We start from the raw sequence: 19,448 nt of genomic DNA, 5'->3' as shown, positions 1-19,448 counted from the left end.
AAATGAAAAAAGAAAGATTGCCACTTGCTAACACAAGATAATATATCCTTGATTATGGAACAGGAAAACATGTTTAATGTCTCTTATGCTATTAAAAATATTCACATAAATCCTTAAACATATAAAGCGGAGGTATCATCATTATCTTTTTTAAATCTTTTAAACTCCGTCCAAAAAGTGAAAAAATTTGTAAAAATACCAGGTTCATAATACGTGCGTTTTTTCTACATAATACTCATCAGGGGCGTTCAAGCAAGACAATATGACAGACAAATCAATAACCAAGGAGGAATGAAAACCAAACATCCCAAAACAAGTTTTGCCAAATCTAGCTTAAGCTATCTATACATGGACTTTGGACATTTAGTTAAATTCGTTCTTGTCAGGCTTCATTGAAATACTACGATAACTAAACCGTTTGGAATCATAAACCATTTCTTAAAAAGTTTCATTTTGTCTTGCGTCATCATCATGCAAAAATAAATTGCTATGCTTTTATAGTTTCCTAGGCTTATACTGATACTTTAATTTCTTCAACATGGGAAAAAACTGGAGGTTAAGAAATCATTTTCTAAGCCAGATTATATTGTTATAGGCGACCTTGAACTTGTCTAAGGCCGAGAGGTAAAAACAAAAAAACATGCTCGTTTACTATTTAGCACATAATATTCATCAATGGCGCCGAAATTAAAAAAACATGAGATACAAAACGGTGAGTGTTTGGGATAATTCAAACATTTTATTTACTGTACATTTATCGAAAATGACCATTTAAATCATATGTCAGCTGAGAAGTGCTGACTATTGGTTAAATCCCAGAAAACGCAATCTCCACCAGCTATAGCATTGACCAAGTCATTGAAAAAATATATCAAATATAACAGCTGTCTTACACTTTAGTACGTCAGAAACGCGTTTTGTCTTTAGAACGGAGCTAATATCATCAGCATCTATAAATAATACGCAGTAGTCATAAAGTCATGGACAACTGTATTTGTTTTTATTTTTTTTAAATGTTAATGAAAAGAGAAATCCGATGAATGATTCGGGTGTTTCAAACAAAACTCCACCAACATCACACACACACATGAAAAAACAATACTACTAAAGGTTTAGCTCACTTTAAAACCAGGTTTGATCCATCATTTTCTTCGGAATATGCCTGTGCCAAATCAGGAATATGGCAGGTTTTTTTCAGTTGTTTTGTTGATTGATAGCGTTTGCTAGTGTCAGTTTTTACGAACTTCCCTTTTTTGAATATGCCTTGGAGTTCAGTATTTTTGTTATACTTATTTCTGTCGAGTTGAGATTCAGATTGAATTTTGACTATTCAGGTCAGATCGTCATGATCCTGAATAGCCCCCTAAGAAACACCCTGGCTATGGGACTGGGCATAATATAGTATAATTAAGTAATTGATTTTATAATGTTGATCTATTTCTGTTTACATACATGAACGTTCCTATGCCGTTATAAACATTTGGATCCTTTTATTATCCTCAAACTATTCTTAACATTTGTAAAATGTCAGTATTGTGTTATGTTTTCCGATAATCCCAAACCAGGTAAATAAACCATTTATGAATCATTTTAAAACAAATTTATTTCATAAGTACAGTTAGGTTAATAATGTAAAACTACATAATAAATTTATTGGAAACATTCCTGGCTAGATAGTATCAGTCATTCTATGTACTTCAGATTCCTAGCAATGGCTCTTGATATTTTTTTCTCTTTCTACTGTTTCAGTAGTTTCTTTATTTCAACGAAAGAAGTGTCTGTGAATCCCACAAGTGCTAGTTCATGGATACCCTCGATTATGATTCCTGCCCTTCATGAGTCTTGTGTAGACGAAACATGAGACTAGATGCAAATTATAAGCCTGATATATTTGATGAGATTTTAGTTCGATATCATTTTTTTAATTGTACAGCATATTTGCCTTTGTTATACAAAGAAGATCTTAATCAAACCAACCCAATCTTACTTTGGAGACATTAAATTTTACGTGTTTACATGCATCACACCTCTTGTCTTAAATTAACAACAGAGGGACAGCTTACTACTTCCATATAACTATGGTTTTGGAAGGATGATTAAAGTGTTAAATAAAAGAAGGAAAGCAGGAACAATACAAGAATAATCTGCTTCATCGTAAATGATAAAAGTTCATCACCCATTGAGGTATGAAATAGTCTTTGAGTTGTTAATTGACTCGCGACCCTTATTCATCTAATGGGGCTTCATTAGGTATGGATAGTGCGTTGAAAAGTTCCAGGAGTCCTCATTTGAAAATAAAATTTGGGATATCTTGCTGGTGTGTCGGGCAGTAAGCCATTTGAGTTGTTTTCTTTGGATAGAAATGTAAAAGTGTTTTGTGTTGACAGGAGACGGCTTGGGGACGCAGGTGCACACCAACTAAGTTATAAGTCGATGGTCTATTTTACCTATCGAAGTGGATATTTATTCTGGCCGTGGACTTTTTAATTAGAGCTTCTTGTTCATCAAATAGTTTTCCTAGAGCATACGTAGGTAAACATGATGTCCCTTTTACTTGTACTTTGGCTTATATTTATTTAGTTCCTTTTCGTCCCTTTTGCACTCAATTGTTTTTTTTATTAAAGTATCTCATTTGAAGAGAAGAACAAAACATTTTAAATTATGCAAATGTTATTTCATAATATTAACCGATTGCATATAAATTGAAACAATCTGCTTTGAAGACCCATTGGTGGCCTTCGACTGTTATCTGCTCTTTGGTCGGGTTGTTGTCCAAATTTCCATTCTCAATTTTATCATTTATAATTTTTAATAAGTCTCGATGAAATTTAACTGATACATCTAAATCTCAGGAAATGAGTATTTCAGAATAAAGTCGAAGTTCAAAAGATCCTACTTAGCTGAAAAAATATATAAACCTAATACATTTGTAATTTAAATGTTCAGTATCGTTATTTCAGACTGTTCATGTTTGAAGTTTATTTTAAACATCAATCATATTTTTTAGGGATCACATAATCATAGAGATCTTTTGTCGTTTTTCTTCCATTTCTAATCATGTTGCATAATGTTTAAGATTATCAACAATTATTTTTAATCAAATCACAAAAGCATTAAAGTATACAGTTTGGAAAAGAGGATTCAGTAGAAAATATCTGATAATTTTTAAACTAAGCATCCTAATGAAAATATAATTAACTCTGGTTCCTCAATTGACCAAAAGGTAGTTTCCGTAACGGCTAAAGACAATAAAAGGAACAACTGGCGAATGAACAGACAACTTATAATTACTAACAGTAGGCTTTTAAAGGCCGGTGAGTCTAAATGCATAGTATAACACCTTATAACGAACACATTTAAGTCGAAATTCTGGATAACTCGAACAGAGTGTTTGGACCAAACAGTAATAAGTATACATATTTACTCTTTATATCTCAAATTTCCTTGATTTGAATTAATTTCTCTGGTCCCAAGCCGTTCGTCATTACGAGAGCCGACTGTTTATAGTACAATGACATTAAACCTACACTGTATACAAAAATGACCTCCTAGTGGACCTCATACTAAATAAGGGTAGCTTAAAATAAACACAATTATCCAGTAACAGGATATAGGATGGGCACACTTTTTATCAACTGGTTATATGGGATATTTAGTCTTTGTTTTGAATATTATTTTCTTGGGTACAATATATTTCAAATTATGTCAAGGAATATTTGATTAAAACCTGTAGAGATACAGGATAAAGGAACCCCCTTATAACCAAATCTCAATTGGGAAAACTTGATATCATGCGTATAGTAAATTTATAAATATATATATATACACAAATACATGAAATTTAAAAAAAAAAACATGTAAATGTGTAAGACTAATAGAACAAGTAGACCTTAGAGATTCGAAAGATATTTCAGAAGTTTGTGTATTCACAATAACTACAAATACATAATAATAGATATGAAATGTTCCCAGTAAATATGTACATATATAACATTGTAATGTCCAAAATTTTACTTGAAAGTGTAAAAAATATATATAATTTCAAAAAATCAATTAAATGTAATACAAATATAATTTCTTTTTCAAAGAAATAAATTCAGAACATTACACATTTTTGAAGACATATTACGAGGTGCTTTATCTAATTTGTTAAGGATCACAAACTTTTTGTTAATATTTTGTTATGCCCTTAGCTTTCTGTGAGGCAATGCATAAAAAGGTTTGCCTTTATTTGCTGTTATATCTTCTACCTTTTTTCAGAACAAAATATGTATTGATTTTCAAAAACTTCTTGAAACAAAGAAATCCTTTTTCATCAAAAGTTTAATCAAAAGCATGCATCTCCTGAAATAAGAACACAAATCTATATATGCGTTTTCCATTATTTTGATTAATGTGTAATTCATATTAAAAAAGACATTTATTAAACATGTTCTTTTAAATTTTCAGCAGACAAACATCCTGACAGTATCTGTACAATTATAGACAATTTCCCTTATTATAATTATGGTAGAGTTATTTCCCTTATTGTATTTATAGTAGAATAATTTCCCTTTGCTGCCATACTAGAGTGTAATGTGTAAAATCTTCTTCATAGATCCACCAAATTCAACTTGTCTTACTGACTGATAGATTAGGAAAATGTTGTTTCTTTTGTATAAGCCTTGTTTAGTTCATCGCTATGATCTAGGAAAGATCTTTCTGTAGATTTGCTTGTACTTATGTGCAAATAATAAACATCTACCAGTTAACATTTTAACATGGAAGCCAATAAAAACAACTCCAATTTGAACTGTATCAATGGAAACTGTTATTGTAAGTTAAAATGGGCATTACTTCACATTATTGAAAATATGTACTTATTTGTATATTGTTTATAAACATAAAAATAAGGAGATGTGGTATAATTTGCCAACGAAACAACTATTCACCAAAGATAAAGTATGACAAGAAGAGTCAAATTTTACAAGAGTCATGTTATAGATCTTATTGTTAAATTCTTAGTTTTATTGAAAAATTGTCAAGTATAGTATTGATTCTTTAAGGATTGATCATTAATGAAGGGAGATAACTGCAAAAATAATATATGTCACAAATGAAATATTATATACATGAGTTGCTAGTTATTATGTACATTGCTTTTTTTATATTTGATAATTATTCAAGTATCACACTTGTTATTTTTTTTTTTTACATGAAATGTTAAGTGAAGTATATTTCCAACAAAATTAAAAGCACTGTTTGAAACTGTAGCTTATGATGAGTCCAAACATAAATGTAATCATGGAAACTTGATAATTAGATGGTGTTTTCCCAGCTCATACAGATGGACAGTCCTGTCCTTGGCATTCCATAGTTTCTAAAATGTAAAATTGATCAATAAGTTTAAAGCTGTATCAAAATATTTCATTTTTTGGTTAATTATTTTATTAAATAATTTTCAAGAGCTTTTAAGATTATGAAAAATGTGACACACAAAATGTGCAAGATGTGTGCTTTTATACAAGGCAAACTCAATTTTTAATAATAGATAGATAGCTCCAAATTGTTGTCATGTAAGAGCTAGTTCTAAGTTTCTCATTCAAAGCAAAAAACAAGACTATTAAATATTGTATAAAAAATCAAGTTTCACACAGTCTTTGTTCATATAACATATTGACAGGTAGAAAAATGGTGACAACAACAATACATTAAGACAAACTTCACCAAAAAGAAAATGACAGTATTTAAGGATGAAAGAAATCACAAGTCCTCATTAAAGAAACCTTTGTGTCCATATTTTGTTGTAATAATTGACAACTTGATGTTTACAATTTCAAGCAAAAATATTACATTGCAGCAGATGATGAAAATAAAGAGATGTGATGTAGTTGCAATAATAACAACTTTCCAAAGATAGCTTGAACATTTAGGTCATGGTCAAATAGATTCTAGGAGACAGTAATCTAAACCCTACAATCATACTATACACTGAATATAGTTGTCATATACTTCAAGTATCCGAAAAACATAATAAAAACATTCTCACCCTGATCAACAAGCGTTTAAAATGAGGTCAATGTCAGATGAAATCACACTATCAGACAGACATACACACCTCATAACCATTCATTATACAACATTTAGCTTACTCAAGTCTCATAAACAAACAGAAGAGCAATTTCCAACTGATTTTAACAGTTCATGTCGTTTGCTCCTATATTTGTGCTCTTATGCAACTGACCATGGTTAGGGAAGTGTTGAGCGCTTAAAATCATGCTTAATTCAGCCACGTATTTTTATCTGCCTGTCCCAAGTCAAGAGTCTGTAATTCAGTGGTTGTCATATTTGTTTTTCGTTTATGGTTTTGTCATACTTTAGCCTAAGGGTATTTTGTCAAATTGGGGCATGAAAAAGCTTACTATTAAATTCAGGAATATGGTATGATTGCCAATGGCACAACTCAATCGACATCTATCAATTTCTTAACATACCAACGTCCTCTTCATTATTTACATATTTAAGAATATGCATCATACATATCTATGATGCACACAACTCAATAATTCCTCGGTAATGACCTAAAGCAGATAAATGATAACACGGCAACTTAAGATACATATAGTATACATACCAAAAAGTTTAAATTTAGCTTGATCTTTTCCATATTCATTTCTCCCTGTACAATAATAATATCCATAATCATTTGCTTGTACATTGTTTATTGTAAGAGTATACAATGTCCCATAAACTTTCAATCTCTGATCATCTTGTTGTTCTAATGTGTATTTGTCATTTTCCTGAATTTGTACTTTTTCTTGTGTTGTTTCGGTTTCTTTGTACCATATAACACTAGCTCTAGGATATGCTAAGAATATAAAATATACATTTATTAATCATAACGGCATATTATCCTTGAAATTCTCGATGACATCAGAAAAACCAATTATCAACTAGAATCTCTATTGCAAACAATAGCGGATGTCACCCTTCCCCCATTGCCGCTAAGCGGCAGCCATTTCAAAAATTTCAAACAGTGAATGCACATATATGCATGACTATACATTTTTCTTTAAATTTTCAGACCATTTGGAGCATTTTGAAATTTTACACATATTTGCTGTTTCCATGGCAATTGCGGCAATTTTGGAAATTCCAAAGTCAAAAGTCTCATCTACACTTGCCAGTCAACATACATAATAAGTTTCAGTAACTTTGGAGCATTTTGAAATTTTGAACATTTTTGCTGTTTCCATGGTAACGGTGACCAATTCCAAAATTTTAATGACAGGTACCCCATTGGTACATGAGAGGGGACATACCATTAAAGTTTCACTGGGTTTGATCTACCATATTAAGAAAGGAAATGCTATTTAAAGATTTTTAGAAGGATTTTTAGAGCATTTTGACGTTTTTGCATTGTTTCCATTATAAACGGCAGCCATTTTTGAAATTCCAACGTCAAATACCGCATCTACAAATGTTGCTCATCATTACTGTAAAGTTTAATCAAGTTTGAAGCATTTTGAAAATTTTGAAATTTTTTCCGCAGTTTCCATGGCAGCATAGTAGTTCCGATCATTGTCAAAATCATCCAAAACCTGTATATAGTGGACAACTACATTGTATTAAAATTTGATGATTTTAAGTTTAAGCATATCAAAATAATTCACTAAAACCTTAAAATTTCATTTTTTCAACTTTTTTCGGTTTCCATGGTAACGGCAGCCATCTTTTAGTTCCAAAGTTGCACTGCAACTCGAAAGTTGGAGTTCCTTGTTATAGTGAACAATCATTTAGATTGGTTCCATTGAGAAAACTCCCGGACAAAAAAGATGGAAGAATTATAATAATAATAAAAAAAAGAAACGGAGGAAAAGCAATATGTCACCCAACATTGTCGATCGGGTGACATAATAAAGGTCAATATATATACTTGTAAATCTAAAAAAAAATAATATATATTTTTTCAGCCTGACATTTTTTCAGCTAAGACATTCAATTTGGAAGGTATTTGAAAATATTGATTGGTATAATTGCCGCTGAAACAAAACTTTTTAAAAGAGGGACGAAAGATACCAGAGGGACAGTCAAACTCATAGATCGAAAACAAACTGACAACGCCATGGCCAAAAATCAAAGGACAAACAGACAAATAATAGTACAGATGGCACTACATAGAAAACTAAAGACTAAGCAACACGAACCCACCAAAAACTGGGGGTGATCTCAGGTGATCCGGAAGGGTAAGCAGATCCTGCTCCACATGTGGCACCCATCGTGTGGCTTACTATAGACCAAAGGACAATGATGAGCAATTCATGCATTATCTTACCATTCGTACAATTATTTTCTGCCAGTTACTTCCAAGGAGATTTTTTTTACCCAATTGTTTAACGGCAGATTTTTCTCGAGATTTAATGAGATTTAAAGACTAACGAAGGGTTTAACGTTTTTAAATATTTGAATTTTTAAAATCTGCAACTTAAGAACATAATAAAATAACATTTTAATGCTCATTCATCGTTTTTTTATAAGAAATTATTAGATGATGATGATGATGATGATGATGATGATGATGATGATGATGATGATGATGATGATGATGATGATGGCTGTTTAACGTCCAGCGGCAAATGAATATGCATATTCAGGACGAGAACATGTTAATGTAATATGAGTATTAACCCTGCTTCGTATTAGACCGACACGTTGAGCCGGATTTTAACGTGCTAGTTCACAAGGTAACAGTCCCGCAGGAAGAAAAGTTACCTTATCCCGGTCTCCGAGCCGACCAGCTCTTACTACTCAATGACGCGTGCTTATATGGTCTTGAAATATAGATTCAGGGTACTGACGTTGTTTATCATCTTAATAACGTGTTATAGTATTCTTTTATTTGTCTTTGTGAATATTACTTTTACTATTTAGTCTTTTTTTGGTGATACATTTGATGTGGCTCGGTACTTATACATCCCATCATTGTGTTATTGTGCTATGGTAAATCTTTGTATTCTTGTCTTTCATTTTTGCTAATGTGCTTTGTCTATATGCCTTTTTGTGTTTCTTTGTTGACATATTTGTTAGTTTTTATAGTGATTGAGATTATAACACAATGCCTGTTTGTTTTGTTCACATATCGTTGTCAATATAAGTGAGAGGTTTAGCTAGCTATAAAACCAGGTTTAATCCACCATTTGCTACATAAGAAAATGCCTGTACCAAGTCAGGAATATGACAGTTGTTATCCATTCGCTTGATGTGTTTAAGCTTTTGATTTTGCCATTTGATTAGGGACTTTCAGTTTTGAATTTTCCACGGAGTTCGGTATTTTTGTTATTTTACTTTTTATGAGACAGACTTTACAGGTAGCACCTGTCTCATATTGTAGCATCCATATACGAGAATACAAAATGATTAATGTTGATGCTAATTATATTAATTGAACAACTTACCTTAATTTTATTTACCATTTAGGGCAGACTAAATTAATTCATTGATCCTCATGTCTACCTTCAATGACCTTTATAACCCTATTTAATTATTTTTTCTTAGGAATAGAAATTCAGCTTTGTTTAAGCATACATTTCATGGTGGACAGGGATGCAACTTAAACACCATTTATCTATATAAAGATGTAATTGAAACATTTATGCTTGTTAGTATAAAGTTAAATAACAAAACTACTGAACTCCAAGGAAATTTCGAATTGGAAAGTCCGTTATCAAATGTCAAAATCAAAAGCTCAAACACATCACACGAATGGAAAACAATTTTCATATTCCTGGTTTGATATAGACACTTCCTTATGTAGGAAATGGTAGATTAAACCTGGTTTTATAACTAGCTAAAACTCTCGCTTGTAAGACAGTCGCATAGAAGTCCATTAAATTGAATAAGCATGAATACAAAGATCTTATTTTCTGAATGTCCTCCGGACACATGTGTTGATATTGAAAAAGAGGCATCATTATAACAGAAAGCAAAAACAAAATGTTATATACAAACAAGTAGGGAAATAACATATAGGAAAAATGAATGAAATAATTTTCCCAACCATCATCATTAGTCAAACAAATTGTTACAGTAGATTAGCTTCTAAAAACTTACCGGCTACTAAGCACTCTAACTTTGCATCAAACATCTGATTTTGTCCCTGACCCACGGTGTCCTCAACAGCTATAAAGTAAGGAGGAAATCTGACTTCAAGCTGTACTGTATATGATGCTGGTGGTTTAATATTGTTATCAGCGATGCAAATAAACTCTCCACGATCTGTAGCTTCGATTTGGTAAACCGTGTAAGTACCACCCTGAAAGAGTTAGTTTGACATGTAGCATTATTCTATACTTTTGAAGCAGATCTGGTAAATGTGCTTAAAAAGACGGATGGTCAAAGTTAACACTTAATGCACCCATCGCCTACGGCGTTGGCATAAAAAAAAAGTACAGACTTAGTTAAAAGTGATGGGAATACACAATGTTAACCATTGTAGGATTGATTGATTGATGTTTGAATCTTCACAAAATGGCTTTATCGTGGCGAGTGCTGTTTAACATTTTTCAACAAAATTCCAGAATTGATCCTTTTTGACCAGTTGTTTCCCCGAAGAGGGACATCAATTTTAATAAAAAAACTTTCAGTTTTTGATTTCAAAAGTTATTTTGCATTAAAAATTGATAGAAAGGTCTATATATAGAAATAAGAAGATGTCTTTTTCAAGTTATCATGTTTGCATGGGAAGCAGCCCATTTTTCCTGTCTAGAACCAGGATACAATTTGCAAAGAGCAACAAATTGTGTAAAAAATGTTTAAGAACAGTACTATAGTGTAGTTGGCAAATAAACTAGTGTGATAATAATGTTCCTATGTGATGTGGAGATTAATGCTGCGGACCTTTCCGTTACTGACATAAAGGAATTAACAAAGTGATGACTGAATTATACAATATATTTAGTGTGCTGTGTCTTACTTATTTCTATGGTAATATATTTTCATTAAAGCAGAAAACAACTCATTATAATCATATTTATTACAACACGCACAAGTCAGATTTGTATTGTATGTAGGATATTATTTTGTAATAGTATACATGTTCCAGACCATATGAATATTTGGACCGTACGCGTACGGTCTGGACAGTATTCGTACTTTGTCAAAATACTCATACGGTCGGACTGTATGCGTAAGATCTACCTTATTTTAAGAAGTTGATCAAGTTTATAAGTTACAAACGTATATTACAGATCAGCATAACTGAAATCTCGAGTTAATTTAAAAAGTTCAATTGTAATTGAAATAAAAACTTACTATTTTAACTATTCAAAAAGTCACGTTTATCTAATCTGTTAATCTCCTGATTTTGGCATGTCAGTAATATATGACATTGAATTATGCTCACTGAAATTGAAGTTATCGGAAGTAAACATAATGTTTGAAGAAATGTTTTAGAACATTTAGGAACTTTACTACAAAAACTGTCGAAGATACTGAACAGAAATTATTAAAAAATCTGTTGAAAATACAATGAGAAAATATAATAAAAACGTGTCGAAAACCAATGCAAAAATTGAGGAAGATAGCTTTGTTACTGTAAGAATACCAGTTGTTGATAGGATCTTCACCGATTATTATCTAGGGTTGATGATATAATTGGTAAAGATGCAAGTTTGTACAATTTTGTGTGAATTTTGCATATTAAACTCTTGTTATGATATGGGTGATATAGAACTTATGACACGTAAAATTGAAACTGCACATTGGAAAACAGAAGAATTTTCATTGCATCGGCTGCCGTAAAACAAGCAAGCTTTTTTCTTGCTAGCAAGAGATGCAAATGCAAAAGAACATGCATGAAAAAACATGTAAATGTAAAAATAAAATGACGTTCCTTGTGTCAGCAGGTGTCACCCTGGGTGAGAGTGCCAAAATAGGATTCAGATAGATAAAAAAAATAAATATCTAATTTCAATTGATTGAATGTTCACTTATTCACTTTATTCATATAATTGTAATAATATCAATTTGTAAAACTCAATAAAAGATTTTGACAAATGTTTGTCTTAAATTAACCCATATAGTCTAAATACATATATGGTCCAGCTCGTACTAGACCATATGAGTATACTCATACGGTCCGATCGTACGCGTATGGTCGGATCGTACGAGTATACGCATACGGTCCGGACCGTACGCGTACGGTCCAAATACTCATATGGTCTGGAACATACACATAAGTCATTTTAAACTCTGTCAATATTTCGACTTGTAATAGCTGTAGCAGTACTGTAGTATAGAAGTAGAAGATATCAAGGAAAATCAGAAAAAAAACCTGGCCAACAAGAAAAACTTTTAAAAACTCACAACAGTCTGCAAAACAGAACATTACATAAAACTTGTACCATTTTTTGTTAATTTGGCTAAGTTAATCACAAATTTGGAAAACAGGAAAACAATCCTAAAAGAGTTCAATAACTACAGGTGCACAACATGTGTGGAATCTTTCAGTGAAGCTTCAGGTATTTTTGGTACCAACTTTTCCCAACCCGCCCATCAGCCTGACGTACCCATACACTAAGTCTTTTTGTACTTTATCTAACCTTGTCAAAAACAGTTAGAGCAGCTTGCTTGAGAAGCAAATATATATTTTTTTTTGCCTTACCCCTTCCTGGAATCTACCATTAGGCAGTTTGAATCCATCTCCCCTTTTCCATGTAATATTTGGTGCAGGATTTCCATCAGCCTCACAAACCAGTGTGATATTTTGTCCTTCCTGGACAGTTATACTGGCAGCGCTGTAATCCCATATATAAGGAGCGGCTGTAAAATGTGTTAAATAACATGTGAATTAAAATTGAAATGAAATTATTTTCCATTCAGTTTTTTTTTACAGTAAAAAGAATGTGTCGTCTGAAGCTTTTATGTAAAAACATTCACATACAACAAACAAATTTCTAGCACACATGTATTTTGTATACAGTGAAATAGTATTCATTTTCACTTTTTTTCGACTTAAAAAAATAGCTCAAAGTGCAAATCCTACTAATATAGTGTATTTATTTCTATTTATCTTTACATCATATCTTATCGTTATAAATATACATGTTACAGCAACTGAGCATAAACATGTTACTCTATTTACAGATTTATACTTTTTGGCAAACAATAGATAGTGAGTTAGTACCACTTTAATTCAAACTGCAACATTATGCATATAATATACCATCAAATTATTCGGAAAACAAACCCATTCATTTACATTTTACTACAGTTGAAATGTAAAGGTTATTATATAACTAAAGGCTAATTAAGGAATTAAGAATTAATTTATTAGACAAAGCACCTGTTAATAATGCTTAAACCTAAAATGCAGTTAAGACAAATTAAAGGGGCATAAGTTACGAGTAAGAAAAAAAATAAAAACAATTTTTTTTTTCAAGTATTTATAAAAGCAGAATTTTGAAATCATATTTCGTTGTAAGCAGTTAGTTTAGCCCAGTTTGTCAAAATAAGCTCAAAACAAATACTGATGTATTATTGACTTGTAAGTGAATAATTCGACCTCATGTGAATCCGTATTCGTGGAAACTTCAATTGAACCACTTAGCTGGAGATGGTTTATGTATGTGATAGGCGTGCTCGGCCATTACAAGGAAAATAATGTCGGATTTTAAGACCGTCGAAAGTCTTCGGAGGTCATTTCGATGGTTAATCAGATGGCGTCTATACTAAAATATTTCAGACTTTTTGTAATCTTTTTTTTTAATATATACGTTTTATTATCATGGACATCAAAAACGAGAATTTGAGTGAAAATATGGAATTTGACAGCTAATGCCCCTTAAATGCTCAGTTCAGTAATCCATTTCAACTTGAATTGATAGAGAAATATGAAAATAAGTAATGAAAAGCTGTATCAAACTTTATCATAAAATTTGGAGGTAAAACTATAACATTTATTAATTCATTTCAATTTATTTGAATGAACTTTCTGTCTACTCATATTTTGCGGGAAAAGTCTCTTTCAGACATTCAGAAGAGTTTAAAATGGTCTGCCACCGAAATGTAAAACTTATAATTTTATTTTGAGACAATGTGCAGTTATTCTATATATGTTTGATATGTCCTTGCACAATTTACTGTCATTTTGATAGTATGAGACCATTATAAGTTGCTTAAATACACATCATTTGGACTCTGTTATATAGTTGTCACATTGCCAGTCATATATGTACCACATTTCCTTTTTTCACATTATAAATGATACATGTAACTGATGAAAAAAAATTGTTTAGTCTACGAAGTATATATATATGTATGTATGTATCACTGCATGGGTTTAAATGATGTCAACCAATGTCATGGCAAACTTTAATCACATGTTATAACTTACTTTGCACAGTTAATCTCCCAAACTTCTGAGGCCATTCCTTGTAATTCTGATTTGGAAGATATATCTGACATCTATAAATCCCTGCATCAGTTTCCGTTAATGATCGAATAATCAGTTGGTAAATATCACGATTTTTTGATTTGTATTTCACCACATCATATTTCCTTCTTCCTTCAACAACATAATCAATACGAACAGTTTCATCTGAGGAAATGAGTTGTGGTAGACCAACTGGTGTCCTCCATTTAATCCATTGCAACTGTTTAAACATAACACAATACTGTTAAAATCGATAAAAGTATATGTTCAAATCAATATTAAAAACATTCAAAAGTTTAAAACTAAATGATAAATCTATCCAACCACAATATTTGGCCCTGACTGCATGGTGCCATATTTGGAAAAAGGGTCAATTTGTTGCTCTAACACAATTTTCTATTTCCAGTTTAAACAGCAAGCTAGATTAGCAGAAGATGATACAAACAGCCACCTTTTTATCAAGAAAATCCCAATAAGAAATAGGCAAATAAATATACAGAGTAACGTTTACACAATATACAGGTTCTGTTGAAATGTTGCTTACATAAAAGTGAAAATTCAAATCAGAAAACTGAAGTCATCTTTTTTTGTCATAATAAAGTTTTCTTGTCAACCACCTGTCAACAATGAGGCAAACCGATCTTGTATAGTCAAGGCCTACAAAAATACATGTGTTATGCTACCAAACCTACGGTTTGTTTATTTCCTTCCCATATATATTTTGTCATTTTTTAACAAGCACTATTACAGACAGACTGTTTTCTTTGTTGTAACCAGGTCAATTCTTCATTTTATTTATTATTCGCCTACCAACTGACCCCAACAATTTTAGCATTTTAACAGAAACCCCACTTTTATTTTATTTGCCTAAGCTTTAAAAGGTCTCTGTAGAAAGTGTGTATGACTAAATGTCATTTTGGGATAAGTTTACCCTGCTTAATATCAGATTATTTACCTGTGCTGGAGACTGTAAATTTATGACAGAACAATTCAGGTATGCTGTTTGACCTTGTTTTTTCACCTCTGGTAAAATATCATCCACTATTTCTGGTCTTACAGCAAAAACTGAAAAATATTAAATAGATGGTTCTAAGGGGAAATAATTTTAAAATACAAAATCATTTCATTGAAGTTCCTTCCTTCAGCTGATTTAATAGAACTGTGTAATCAACTGTAACAAATGTTTTAAATGTTGATTTTTTTAAATAATGATATGTTTATTACGTGTTTTTTTCTAATCTAGGACAATCGTACTAATATATTATGTCCCAGGTCTAATTATATCTTGATTAGCAGCTGTGATAATGTGGCAAAGAATAAGTTTAATTTTATTTTTTATTGGCCACAATTTCATCAACATTCATGTTTATAAAATCAACAAAACATCAAATATTGCTATTAATGTTTTCGAACATTGGATATTCATTTCACAATTTCATCAACATACACAAACATTTACATAATAAATATTGAAATATTCTCACTGTCACAAAGCATTAAAGTGTGAGAAATGTGGCTTTGAGACGACTCGTATCAGCTTGTGTTTGGTATAAACGAGGAATTTTTTTTGATAATAGACATACAATTAATTCCAAGCTGTTAAATTATATAACTCCAATCATCATTTATAATTAGATTAAACAAGTTGATTAGTTAATTACAGACATAATCATACAATTAAAGGAATGTAATTTATTAATTATAATGGAAATTGAAAGTGATATAAAGATAACAAACAATTAAATATAATAATTTGAACAATTCATAAAACATCGTTAATTACATCTTTTTAATGGTGCGAGTTTGCAGTGGTACGAATTTGCAATGGTACGAGTTCGCATTGGATCGAGTTAACATTGGTACGAGTTGACTTTTAGTGGTACCATTTGACATGGTACGAGTTTGTAATGGTACGAGTTGATTTATTTCGATTCATGATTCATACAAGACCAAAGGACAAAGATTGATTTCAGGTCAAATTCAATGTACAGTCTTCCATATTGAGGTTAACCCTTACTGTAAAGTTAGAGCCTAAAAGATGGATGTGTTATGCTACCAAAGTAGTTGGTTTACCATAAGTTATGGAAGTAATATACAAAAAAAAAAGACTTGTGGTTTTAGCATATCATTAATTTTCCCTGTTTATGTACATGTATTATGTTTTATTTAAATAATTTGTCATACTGTATATGTCATGTATGTTGTACACTTGGATAATACAATGTCATATTTATATATGTGCTTTATCCAATGAAATATTTGAATTGTAGTTATCTGTTACACTGAAAGAGTATAAAACTGCTTTATATCAACAGAGCTACAAAACTGACACAATTTACAGAAATTAGTTAAACATCTTTTAAAGCAAAGGCAGCACTATACTCTTAACTTTTTCGAAGTTTCTCGACCTCAAGGGCAAAAATATGCATGTACCATAATAACAATAGCCAACATTAAACACAAGCCAATTCTCTTTGAACTACCATATTTGTATTTTTTAGTTAATCATCATTTCCGGCTTTCAAAGTTTTGGCGTTGAGTGTTCCTGATGAAGGTAAATCCAGAAAAGCGCTTTGGCGCAGAAAATAGATTAAGTGTTATTTTAATTTTTCCCTTGCATAATATTCTACACAACTAACATACATGTAGCTGAAAAATCACTGCACATACAGGTTGAGGAGGCAGTTTTTCATCAAACATCTTTCCAAAAATGTAACAATTGAAATAAAGTAAAAACTCAACAATGTTAGCACCAATTTTAACTTATATCTAAATTTTGCATGACTATTTTGCAACTGGACTGACAGTAAGCATAAAACAATCAATCAATCTTAGATCTCAATCAGGGCAATACTTATATAAGTCATGTTTATATACATTTACTTGAAGATGTAAGTAATATCTACTTGAATAAATACATTTTAATATTCTTTTCAAGGTTTGAATAATCTCCCCTTATGCTTCTCCAAAAATTTACTTATGCAAGTATTCTTTTTACCCTGAAGTCCATAAAGTTTTTGGAGATCAAAACATGCCTCAAACATTTTTTTCTGGTTTGCTTATTTTTTTTTATATCAAAGTTCATCCTATTATCAGGAAAGTAAACATCAGTATTTTGATGGTTTTCTGTAACTGATGAATAAGGTCTCAAGAACTAAAAAAAGAAATTTACTGTGTATAAGATTTTCATTGTCCATGAAATTATACTTTTATGAATAGTAAGGATACTATTAAAGACAGACAAATTAACACTCTATTAGGGCAATGTAGTCAAGAGAAATTCCCAAAAATGGAAAACTGGCCCTACCTCTTTTGGTTTTGTGCCATTATATTGGCATATATTCTCCTCGTAATAACCAGTATTTCATTTGTTTTTTAAAGTTTTGATTAAAATCGGAATACTAATCATTATAGCGTAATTTTGGTAGTAAATTACTATATATTATTTTAAAAATTGTATCATCGCTAATAATTGCGGCATACTATTATTATTGCATCCTCTCTTATTTGAAATAAATAAATGGAATAAAATTTTCCGTGAGGAAACTTACTTCTTTTGAAGTGTTGAAAGGGAATTACAATGATTAAAATGCAATATCTGAACTTTTGATATGAAATTTGACACAAATTGATATTGACTTTGCTTGTTGCTTGTAACACTATTTTTGTGCGCTGTCAAAATCGGACCTAAATCAAAATTTGATCAGGAATGAATGATGATAAAAATGATAATTAGCATGCATTATGTTAACACCTAAAGGGTCAGTCGTCTTGAGATTGTTCACTATACGATATTTTGTTCACTTCATTGTTCAAGACTTCACAGAAGCTTCAAGACAAGGAACAGCAGAAACAGTAATAAGTGTTTAATTTCTTATGATTTTATATATCAAAATGTTAGAATCAAAAGCACTAATCTTAAAGGCATAGAAGTTGATGTGTATAGGGAACATTAGTTGGAGCATCGTTAAATACTAAATACCGTTCTTGGGAGCGGTTTTTTATTACGGAAAATAGTCCCGCCGAAAGTGACGTTTTGCGGGAATTCGAACGCTTTAACGTCGCGCCAAAAGTTAACTCCCTTGAAACTCTATCAGATGCCCTTAAGTGCAAAAAAACTATTATATAGATATATATTGAGAGTTTTTTTCACAGATAATCACACACAATCACCAGCAGGTTATTGTCTCTACCATAATGCAGACAAAAAATAAAAGGTTATGTTGATCTGTGTTGATATAAAAAAGAAGATGTGGTATGATTGCCAATGAGACAACTCTTCACAAGAGACCATATGACACAGAAATTAACAACGATAGGTCACCGTACGGCCTTCAACAATGAGCAAAACCGCATAGTCAGATATAAAAGGCCCCAAAATGACAAATGTAAAACAATTCAAACGAGAAAAATAACGGCCTATTTTACTTACAAAAATATGAACAAAAAAAACAAATATGTAACACAGCAACAAACGACAACCACTGATTTACAGGCGCCTGACTTGGGACAGGCACATACATACAGATTGTGGAGGGGTTAAATATGTTAGCGGGATCCCAACCCTCCCCCTAACCTGGGACAGTGGTGTAAAAGTACAACATAAGAACGAACTATAAAAATCAGAGGAAAAAGGCTTAACTCATCAGATGGATACAAATAGAAATACATCTAACAAACACACAGAGTGGACGTGGCCGGGTACTTGTACATCCCAACAACAACAAAACACTAAGTACAGATCTGAGAGTACTCGCAGTTACTGACAGCTAGTTCAAAGCCAATAACAACTAATAAAAAAATCATGCATTTAAGACTAAATTTTGAGCCTAGTAATGAATATAAGTTAATACTCCCCATTATTATGAATATAGAATTATTATTTATCTGGAAATTTACGACGGAACAATTCATGTATGCTTTCTGGTCTTGGTTTTCTTTACGTCTGTTGAAATATCCTATACTTTTTTTTTTAATTATCTAATACAAATCCATTGATAACTCTCCACAATGACCAAACATTTACTTAGTAATTGAA

The 19,448-nt window shown here is 31.4% G+C and overlaps 2 protein-coding genes across 6 annotated transcripts in view; both read right to left on the bottom strand.

Moving 5' to 3' along the window:
* LOC127700558 (lachesin-like) overlaps positions 1–19,448 on the bottom strand; it is a 208,970-nt gene that overhangs the window by 146,271 nt on the left and 43,251 nt on the right. Inside the window, exon 7 of one of the 4 annotated variants that reach the window (XM_052204113.1) lies at positions 1,586–5,359. The exons of the other annotated variants lie outside the window; for them this stretch is intronic. Within the exon in view, the coding sequence (XP_052060073.1) occupies positions 5,319–5,359 (41 nt within the window). The 3' untranslated portion in view covers positions 1,586–5,318. Of the gene's footprint in view, positions 1–1,585; positions 5,360–19,448 lie in introns of those variants that run through there. 4 annotated transcript variants of the gene reach the window in all.
* The window catches only part of LOC127700561 (lachesin-like), a 99,860-nt gene that overhangs the window by 69,522 nt on the left and 10,890 nt on the right, over positions 1–19,448 (bottom strand). For both annotated transcript variants that reach the window (XM_052204116.1, XM_052204115.1), the window contains exon 2: positions 15,366–15,475. In XM_052204116.1, coding sequence (XP_052060076.1) covers positions 15,366–15,475 — 110 coding nt within the window. The remainder of the gene's footprint in view (positions 1–15,365; positions 15,476–19,448) is intronic.

The sequence above is a fragment of the Mytilus californianus genome, unplaced genomic scaffold (genome assembly GCF_021869535.1).
Source record: "Mytilus californianus isolate M0D057914Y unplaced genomic scaffold, xbMytCali1.0.p SCAF_5, whole genome shotgun sequence".
Lineage (NCBI taxonomy): Eukaryota > Metazoa > Mollusca > Bivalvia > Mytilida > Mytilidae > Mytilus > Mytilus californianus.
Note: the sequence above shows the minus strand (reverse complement) of the source record. Positions and strands in the feature narration are given on the sequence as shown.